This window comes from Sebastes fasciatus, chromosome 7 (assembly GCF_043250625.1).
Source record: "Sebastes fasciatus isolate fSebFas1 chromosome 7, fSebFas1.pri, whole genome shotgun sequence".
Taxonomy (NCBI): domain Eukaryota; kingdom Metazoa; phylum Chordata; class Actinopteri; order Perciformes; family Sebastidae; genus Sebastes; species Sebastes fasciatus.
In genome coordinates, this window is record NC_133801.1 from 25,793,643 (window position 1) to 25,804,423 (window position 10,781).

The 10,781-nt window shown below is 41.2% G+C and overlaps 1 protein-coding gene across 1 annotated transcript; it reads left to right on the forward strand.

The window, feature by feature from the left end:
* Nucleotides 1–6,656: 6,656 nt before the first annotated feature.
* ccdc150 (coiled-coil domain containing 150) lies at nucleotides 6,657–8,957 on the forward strand. Its single transcript, XM_074639984.1, has one exon. It carries the CDS (start codon nucleotides 6,713–6,715, stop codon nucleotides 8,837–8,839), a length of 2,127 nt encoding a protein of 708 aa, XP_074496085.1. The 5' UTR covers nucleotides 6,657–6,712; the 3' UTR covers nucleotides 8,840–8,957.
* Nucleotides 8,958–10,781: the final 1,824 nt, after the last annotated feature.

The following is a 10,781-nucleotide window of genomic DNA, read 5'->3' on the forward strand; positions in this document are numbered from 1 at the left end:
TCTTCTAGCCATGATTGTGCTGGTTCCATAGAGGTGCAGAACTTTTATACTGCAGTGAAAAACAGGGCTGCTGTTTGTAAAATGTGACGGGAGCAAAGAAAAACGCCCTGGGGTTCAGAGAGTGATGTGAGTTTATATGTATGATGTTATTTTCAGATTCATCCTTCTATGAGTTGAATCCTGCTCATGTCTCTCTCCTCCAGGCGGTGTCTACAGGTGTGGATCTGCAGACGCTGGCCAAGTCCTCCAAAGGGGACCGCTGGTCAAGACCCAGACTGTGTCACATCAGCAGACACCCGGAGCATGGCCTGGGGATGGCCATCATCTCAGTGGAAGGTACCTACACACTGCTGTCATTGAGTGTTATCTCATTTACGGCTTCTTCTCTACTACACATAGGCCTACTCATCACGGCTTCTCTGTCTTCAGAGAAGGTGCTCTGAGCTTAAACTATTTCACAAGAAAGCCAAACAGCTCAAATGTCAGCAGATGTCGATGATACACCGACCGTTACCGATTCACTTCCTGCTCCATAGAAGCACCCTAGTAGGCTGCATTTGTGTTAATAATACTGTGTTCAGTTAGAAGCTGGAATTATGGATTCCTCACGTTCCTCCTCAGGTTGTCATATACGTTTGGTGAGCAGAGCTTTTGGTTTTCATCGTTGTATCAAACTTGACAACCTCCCTGTGATGACACTGTGCAGCTTCAAGCTTCCAAAAAAATAGCATGTAACTCCCCCTAAACCATAAACTGTGAAACTTTATAAGCTTTGGTCGGTGTGTTTCTGAACATTGGACCGAGCCAGGCTAGCTGCTTCCCCCTGGCTGCTTCCCCGTCTTTAAGCTAAGCTATAGGCTAACCCCGTCCTGACGTCAGCTCTGTACTTTACGGTACTCAATACGGAATTCAGAGACGTTGTGGGTCAGGACGGTGATATCAGCTGTAACCGCCGTCTGAGGGCAGTGCAGAGTGGCGGCGATTAGCTCTCCAGTGGGGCACGCTCACATGCACTAAAAGCACAGAGAAGCTCTGATCACAACACACAGAGAGACTTCATTCTCTGCTCAGGTAGACATTACTCCTCTATATCTTTACATAGACAATAGTTGTTGATGATATCTTAATGGTCTGAATCCCGTATAGACAACCAGACAAGAGATTTACATCATCTCACGCTCACTGGATGCATTGTTCCACCCCTACAGAGATACTTTGTTCCTACTCAATTAGCCTAATAATTTATTAACAGCAGAGAAAGACTTTCTCTGTAAACTTTAGTTTATCTTGTTACAAAGTACAGCACTTTTATTCCACACCATACTGATAAAAATGATTATGATTATGTTAATAGTTACGTTATGTGTCACCAGGTCAGAAGGGCCAGTATATCGTGAGCACAGTGGGTGATGGTCCAGCAGAGAAAGCTGGTGTCTGCACTGGAGACAGACTGATCTGGATCAACGGAGTCATGGCGTCAACGCTCACATACTCCACTCTCAACAGAACTGTACGAAACCAGTTTCCTCAGTCAGATCAAACTTAACTGTGTTTTTTTTAGACTGAACATGTGTGTGACTCCTGCAGTGTGTTTGGTTCTCAGGTGAAGAAGAGTGGAGACCCAGTGACGGTGATGGTAATTGACCGTGAGAGTGAGTCTTGCAGTGTCAGGAGGAAGATGCCCATCCTGCCTGTGGTGGCAGAATGCTGCAGCCTCCCCCACACTGCCAAAACCATGCATCTGCTTAAAGGTGACGATGGATTCGGCTTCCTGCTGAGACAAGAGAAGCTGGCAGGCTCTCGAAGGATAGGTGAGAGATACACTGATGGCCATGTCATCCATACAGAGACACAAACGTACGCACACACTTCGTAGAGCCAGCGCACCGTTTTATAAAGACAAATGGTGCTGTGTAAACCTGACATAACGTGTACTTCAGATTATGCAAAGATAGTGAAGAACTGAGATAACAACAACATAATTTGAGGTCTTCAGAGACATCTCTGTCCACAACAACTAAGCAATTTCCATTTTGTCATGATGTGTCTCAATATATAATATTATCTTAATACAAAGTACATCATTTGTTGAGGTGCACTAGTTTCCTCTCGGCAGTTTCTCATATCTGATATAAGTTTATCTGGAGTCAGATGCATAAAACTGTTTAGATGACTAAGACCGAAATAACCATGAGCATTCTTTTCAGCAGGCTGATAAAACAATGTGTATGTTCTGTTTTATAAATGTCAATCATTGTAGAACTGGGCTGCATACATCAGCTTAATTTATGCTCCCAGAGTTAGCCATAAATAGACGTAGACACGCCCTAATCATCTGTTTGCATGTCAGAACTGTCTGCTCCACCAATCATGAGACCTAGAACCTAACCGTAGCTTCTACAACAACGCTAGAGCAGGTGTCATTATGAGCAATCGTTTATAGCACCATTATCATAATAATTGGTCACATGTACCTGTCAATCAGCAGAGGTATCTCAATTATTAAATGCATTCTTATCAAAACATATTTCACAAAAAAGGATTAAATGAAAATCATAAACAGGGAAATAAAATGATGCCTCAAATGTAAATAAAATTACAAAATTGAGCACACAAAAGTAATAAATGCTCCTTTGATTGCATTTTACAGGTTTACAGGTTGTAGAAGATCAGATTAAAATGAACTGCGAGTTACTGCTGAAAAAAACACCAAAACAGTTCATGGTTAAAATGATTAATGGAGACATTTTACAATTAAAAGGTTGTGCTTTCAGGATTCAGAAACCCTAAATGTACTGAGGCTGGTGAATGGATTGGCAGGCTACCAGAAATTTCGTAGCAGATACCATACCAGTGGAATTCCACGATTCTCAATACCAATTCGATAAAGTAAAAAACAAAAGTAAAACAATAAATCCTCCTTTATTACCGTTAACATACTGTTTTTTGTTATGAAGTTAAACTGGTCATAATTCCCTCTCTATTATCTATTTTATATTGCTGTGAAAACCATCTCCTTCAAACAACTGGATTTATTCAAGTTTCTCACCAAAAAACTATATTTTACAAGATGACATTTGAACACAACATTAGAATTTATCTTCACCCAATACTCATCTTTACTGAATAGAGCCTTAACACATAATAATAATAATAATAATAATAATAATAATAATAATACCCTAGACGCAAATGATGGCAGGTGAAATACATGGCCAACCTTTCTTTAAGATGGAAGACTTTTGTTTTGGTTTTGGATTTAGAATTTTGGTTCCTTATATTTGGAAAAGTTTACATTTTTTGCTCGCAAGGACAAATAGATGTCGGAGTGTAGGTCCTCATTCAGAATATATTATTGTATATTATAATTTGTGAAAATTTTAACTTTTTTGCCCCATTAGATATTTCGTTTATTAACTTAGTAAATTGGTTTATTATAAAATGTCATTATGGAAATCCAACATGGGATCTTGGGTGGGCTGCCGTCATCACCGCAGACCCCTGACACACCAACATATTGCGCCACATAGACATTATCGCCAACGTTCTATGATCTTAATACATGGCTTAGATGTTACCACTTTATTACCATAACACCCTAAAGTGGGATTGATCCTGTGGCGAAGTGCGGCCAAACTAAAAGTTGGGGATGATTTAACTTTTAGCAGCAAAGTGCAGCCAGAGAGGACCCACAGCCAATCAGCTAACAGTCCTGTGACTGTGACATGTTGACCTGTGTTACAATCTCCTTCCACCTGAAACACATGAACGCGCCTCAAGGCCACAGAAAAGGACATAGGACTAGAGGATTCTAACCTCTCTCTCAGTAATAATCAGGTGATTTAAAGTATCTCTAAACTTCTACTATTTCCTCTCTAATCCTGCTGCGACCCAGTTCATGTGCTGAGGGAGGTGGATGCGGGAAGTCCAGCTGAGGGGGCAGGAATGGAGGATGGAGACCTGCTGCTAGCTGTCAATGGGAAACCTGTTGAGTCTATGGAGCATGAGGACATTGTCAGAAAGGTTAGACGGAGTGGCGACAAAGTCAGCCTCACCTCTATATCTATACCAGGAAGAGACTTTTACAGAGAGGTGAGTACAGTTATATCAATATGTTCACACAACTACAGCTGGACAGAACTTGCCTTCAACTGCTTTCTGTTGTTTTCCTGCAGTTAGGCATTCCTCCCCTGTTGTTCCATGACAAGTGTACGCTCCAGGATGACGGGCAGCCGACCGTCTCCCACTGCACCAAGAACCAGAGCGAAACCCCTCTGAGAGACAGAGATGGATGTCTGACACAGCCCACAATGTATGTTCAGGATGGAGAGGAGACAGGATCTGGTGTCCACTCAGACTGTGTCCCCGATCAGTCAGGAACTTTAACCACACAGGTAATGATCATACTATTCATTACATCCTCTATTCTACGACTCTGTGTACTTCAGGAATAACTCTTCATATGCACAAGGACAGAAATATGCATATGCTTTCTTCATTAGATGTACAGTATAATGCTGTGCATACACCTGGTTCTGTTTTATAAACATAAATGGACATAGACATGTTCCTTAATCCACTTTTTGTATACCGATAACTCCGCCTGCTTCTCCACTTGTTAGTTCAATCCAATTAATTTTTATATATGTCCCCTCATTAGAAGAGCATGTGGTTATTCGGACTAAATGTTTTGTGTTTTTCAGCTGTCAGAGACAACAATTGATGCTTTCTTGTGATGGAAATGAACAGAACACGAATGACATCAGCAGACGGAGGAAGACGAGGAGCTCAGGTCATAGAAGCAGATGATTTTACAGCAGTCTGAGGTTAGACGCTCTGAGATGAAGTTATGTTATTATCATAGATTTGTTTTAATCCGTCACTAAAATCACCTCTTCTGGGACCAGGCGTTGGGGCCATGTTTGGAACTGGATGCTCCTCCAAATCTATAATAAGATCACTTGACCTGTGTATTTAACCTTGTGATCTCCAACTGTACATTTTGATTCATATTTTTTTGTTAATTATAAAGAATGGTCATTATTTTGTATGATGTAAGCTGTGAAATATCTTTAAAATATTAAGCACCATATATAGAAGCTGAACATTTTTAAATACAGTACTTGTTTGTTATGGTCTCTACATGATGCACTGTAGCTTATACACTGTGTGTGGATGTATTCATTCATATCAAATGTCTTTGTGGCAAATGTTGACCTTTTATCAGCAAATAATTTTTTTTGTTCTGTGTGCGGCAATATTTATTTTGGGGTAGACATGATCCATGGTAGTCCAGGGATTATACGACATTACCCCGCACACATTGCAACAGAAACTCTTTCAACTGCTAGTCTCATAAATATGTCTTTTATAACTCTAGTGCAATGCCCATTGAAAAAATCAAAAATTGTATAAATGTATAAATTGTAAAAATATTGTCGGTTCATTATGAAACTGTGGCGGGCATAATTAACGGGAAAAACTGGAGCCTGATCCATGTCCCTCCAGCTGATCGATGAGAGATGACGTTACCTCCAGAGGGTCGGACTCGTACACACATTCAGATGTCCCAAATCATAAATATAAATATGAAGTAATGGAACTTCTTACTGTATATGATAAAGTATGATGATAGTGAAGATGAAAATGAAGACAAAGATGATAGAAGTTGAGTTGATTAACTAGATTCACATGATTTGAGTCAAGTGATTGACGTGTTTTGTTATTTCAGAGATCTTTTTGCCATAGGTTTATTTTATAAATAAACTGTCCACTATCACGGACTAATTTCACTTCAGAATTATAGCAGGCTACCTCAGAGTGTCACTCAAAAGGATATCAGAACATTCTGATACAGAATTTCAAAATTAAAGCCCTTTAAAAGTCATAGTTTAGTATGTCACAGAAAAAGACATAGTATTGTATGTCGAAAAAAATCGTATGTAAAAAGCAATAGTATAGAAAACATTTTTGGACATATTATACTATGATATCTTTTTGACATACCATACAATTACTTTTTTTTTTTTTAACTTACTACACTGACGATTTTCAACATACTATACTATGACTTGTTTTCATTTTTCAACCTACTGTAACAGGACTTCTTTTCAACATACATATGATTTTTTTCGATATGCTTTAGGGTATATTATATAGAAAAAAGTCATAGTAACCTTATGTTAAAAATAAACAAAAAACAGTAAGACCTTCAAGTGATTAAATTAAATATGATGGAAATAACTCTGGCATTATGAAATGAAAATGTAATTAGTATTTTTTTTTTAATCTTTTTTTTTTTTTTTTTTAATTCTACGTATGTTAGTACTTCAGTATATGAACATGTGTACAATAAATAAAGTATATAAAAAAATCGAATGCTCCAAGTGATTTGATGACATCATCGAATGCTCCAAGTGATTTGATGACATCATCGAATGCTCCAAGTGATTTGTGATGTCATCGAATGCTACAAGTGCCTTTATGACATCATCGAATGCTACAAGTGCCTTTATGACATCATCGAATGCTACAAGTGCCTTTATGACATCATCGAATGCTACAAGGGATTTGTGATGTCATAAAGCCAAGTTTGGGAAGTTTACATGTGATTCTCAAGACATGAACCAACCATTTGAACTCAGAATCGAACTCGAGATCACACCTTTGTGAGAGAGAGAGCGAATTTTCAATTGAAGCAAACTGTTCATCAATGACAGACTGCATCTACACAAGAACAATGGATCAGCAACAACTCTACGAGGATGCCACAGCGATCAGCTATCAACAGCTCTCTGCAGAGCTCCAGGCTGAAAAAGATAACAATTATTATCTTCAGCTGCAATTCGCTTCACGTGAGACAAACCTGAGCTGTGAGGAGGAGCAGGTGAACCACCTTAAGAATGAAGTGATCAGACTGGTGGTCCTAAACGGGTCCCTCCAGCAACAAGTGGAGACTACTGCACTTCTTCAGTGGGAAAATAGCAACCTGCAGGAAGAAATCCGCACCTTACATGATCAGGTGCACGTCCAAACATGGTCCCTCCAGCAACAAGTAGAGACTACTGCACTTCTTCAGTGGCAAAATGGCAACCTGCAGGAAGAAAACCGCACCTTAAATGATCGGATTCTCGTCCAAACGGGGTTCCTCCTGAAACAAGTGGAGGATACTGAACTTCTTCATTGGCAAAATAGCAACCTACAGGAAGAAAACCGCACCTTACAGGATCAGGTGTTCGTCCAAACGGGGTCCCTCCAGCAACAAGTGGAGAATACAACGCAGCTTCACGAGGAAAATAACACCCAGCAGGATGAAAACAGCCCCCTGCATGAGGAGAACCGCATCCTGCAGGAGAAGCTGACCCAGAATAACACCGAAGTGGTCAGACAGAGCCTCCAAAACGAGTTCCTCCAGAACCAAGTGGACCACTTGAATAAGCTCCTGGAAGAGAAAGACGGCACCCTACAGGACGAAATCCGCACCTTGCAGAATGGAAATAGCACCCTGCAGGACAAAATCAGCACCTTGCAGAACGAAAATAGCACCCTGCATGATGAGGTGCTCGTCCAAACAGGGTCCCTCCAGAAACAAGTTGAGAAAACTGCACTTCTTCGAGAGGAAAATAGCACCCTGCAGGATGAGGTGCTCGCCCAAACGGGGTCCCTCCAGAAACAAATGGAGAATACTACGCTGCTTCGGGAGGAAAATAACACCCTACAGGACGAAATCCGCACCTTGCAGAATGGAAATAGCACCCTGCAGGACAAAATCAGCACCTTGCAGAATGAAAATAACACCCTGCAGGATGAGGTGCTCGTCCAAACAGGGTCCCTCCAGAAACAAATGGAGAATACTACGCTGCTTCGGGAGGAAAATAACACCCTGCAGGACAAAATCTGCACCTTGCAGAATGAAAATAGCACCCTGCAGGATGAGGTGCTTGTCGAAACAGGGTCCCTCCAGAAACAAGTTGAGAAAACTGCACTTCTTCGAGAGGAAAATAGTGCCCTGCAAGACGAAATCCGCACCTTGCAGAATGAAAATAGCACCCTGCAGGATGAGGTGCTTGTCGAAACAGGGTCCCTCCAGAAACAAGTTGAGAAAACTGCACTTCTTCGAGATGAAAATAGCGCCCTGCAAGACGAAATCCGCACCTTGCAGAATGAAAATAGCACCCTGCAGGATGAGGTGCTCGTCCAAACGGGGTCCCTCCATAAACACATGGAGAATACTACGCTGCTTCGGGAGGAAAATAACACCCTGCAGGACAAAATCCGCACCTTGCAGAATGAAGATAGCACCCTGCAGGATGAGGTGCTCGTCGAAACAGGGTCCCTCCAGAAACAAGTTAAGAAAACTGCACTTCTTCGTGAGGGAAATAGCGCCCTGCAAGACAAAATCCGCACCTTGCAGAATGAAAATAGCACCCTGCAGGATGAAAACTGCACCTTGCATAATGAAAATAGCACCCTGCAGGATGAGGTGTTCGTCCAAACAAGGTCCCTCCAGAAACAAGTTGCGAAAACTGCACTTCTTCGAGAGAAAAATAGCACCCTGCAGGATGAGATGAGCGATCTCAAAGAGGCTCACAAATCCAGCCTAGAAAAGCTCCAGGCTGTTCAGGAGGTCAATCAGGGCATCCGAACTGAACTCGAGGACCCCAGCGACTTTCACGACGTGAACGTGAAGATGCTTACCAACAAGCAGCAGAAAAGCAAGACCCAAACCGAGTCTCTCCAGAAAGAAGTGGCAAACTTGAGTGATGACCTTCAGAACGATAACAGCAGCAAACAGAAAAAGAGGAGAAGAAAGCAGAAAGGAGCAGGACAGTGTCTCTAAATGAAACCACATTGCGGTTTCATGTGTATATATATATGCATATAGTGTAATGTGCATATTTATGCATATAGTGTAATATGCATATATATGTACAGAGTGTAATGTGTATATATATGTATATAGTGTAATATGCATATATATATATAAACATAAAAAAATAATTAAATAAATAAATAAATAATAATAATAATAATCATTATCATCATCATCATCATCATTTAAAGTTCAATAGGTCCTCGGACCTACGTTGTCGGTGCTCGGGTCCTAATTACATCGGTATCAATCACATTGCTATCTTAATGAAGATGGGTTCTATGGGTACCCACGAGTCTCCCCTTTACAGACATGCCCACTTTATGAACCTGGGCTGCAGGTTGCCATGTTGTGATTTGAGCATATTTTTGTATGCTAAATGCAGTACCTGTGAGGGTTTCTGGACAATATCTGTCATTGTTTTGTGTTGTTCATTGATTTCCAATAATAAATATATACATACATTTGCATAAAGCAGCATATTTATCCACTACCATGTTGATAAGTGTAAATACTTGACATATCTCCCTTTAAGGTACATTTTGAATAGATAAAAAAAATTGTGATTAATTTGAGATTAACTATGGACAATCATGCCGATTAATTATCTTAATCGATTGACAGCCCTAATTTTTATTCCATATTCATAAAAAAACTGGTCAGGAACCAACTTTACTGCACTTTATTAATTAATTGAAACACCATAGCACCGTCTATGTCGAAAAAAAAGTCATAGTATAGTATGTAAAGAAAATACACTTAGCAGGGGTAATTTCAAAATAATTTCCAAGCGTGTTAGTCTCTTGCTTTGACATAACCACTGCAGTTATAAAGTAGAGCATAGATTTAAGATCAGAGGTGTTTTTCTGTTGGTAACATTATTAGTGTTATAAGTTATTATCAAGTCTGACACCGGGGAAATACAGTGTTATTTACCGGGAAAAATACACCCAAGTTGCTGCTTACTCACCATCACACGGTGAAATACTGGTTCAGTTCTTCTTCCAGTTAACATTTGCTCGTGTTGACTCCAGGGAAGTAAAGTAGAGTCCGGATGTAACGTTTTATGCAGCATCCATGTAACGTAGGCTATAACATTATAAATGTTAGAAAATAGTTACTGAAAACATGTGAAAAGACTGTGAACATTGTAGTCCTGGATTGTGGAGTTAAACCGTTAAACTTTTTTTTCGCCAGTTTTGTGTTCAGGATTTTTTGGGCGGGGCTGAAACCATGGCTCGATGACGCAGCGGAGCCATCCTTAGCATGACCCTACCCGTCTTCAGAAACCTGGTTTTTGGAAGGAAAAACAGAAGCCCAGGAAAATGACAAATTGTCGGAGTATGGAGTACCATGGCCGCGAATGTCTTTGAGACTACCAGGACCACAAAAGTTAGCACTTTGTCCAGGGCCCCAGGAAGCGGCAAGGTCCGGGCGCCCTGAGCCTTTCCATGCTGACCTATAGCTGGTCGCGTGCCGATATTTAGCCTTAGATGGAGTTTACCACCCGCTTTGGGCTGCATTCCCAAACAACCCGACTCCAAGAATACCGGACCCCGGCGTGACGGCCTCACACCGTCCACGGGCTGAGCCTCGATCAGAAGGACTGAGGCCCCCGAGCGACACCGGGCAAGCGGTCTTCCGTACGCCACATTTCCCCAATCTGCCCGTCGGACGGCGATTCGTTGCTGGGCTCTTCCCTCTTCGTTCGCTGCTACTGAGGGAATGCACCTTCCCCGCTTGTGGGCGTGGTTTCAGCACCTTCAGCGGACACGCCCCCAGCGGGTACACCCCCAGCATCTCAGAGCAGAAAATACTGCTTATTTTGAATAAATAATCCATGATTTCGAAAGCTAATTTTATATACTTGGTGATTTTTTTTTAATCATTCAAATTTGTCTGGGTGGTT

Excerpts from the sequence above, each read along its gene's own strand:
- ccdc150 (XM_074639984.1), top strand. The coding sequence starts at position 6,713 with ATGACAGACTGCATCTACACAAGAACAATGGATCAGCAACAACTCTAC.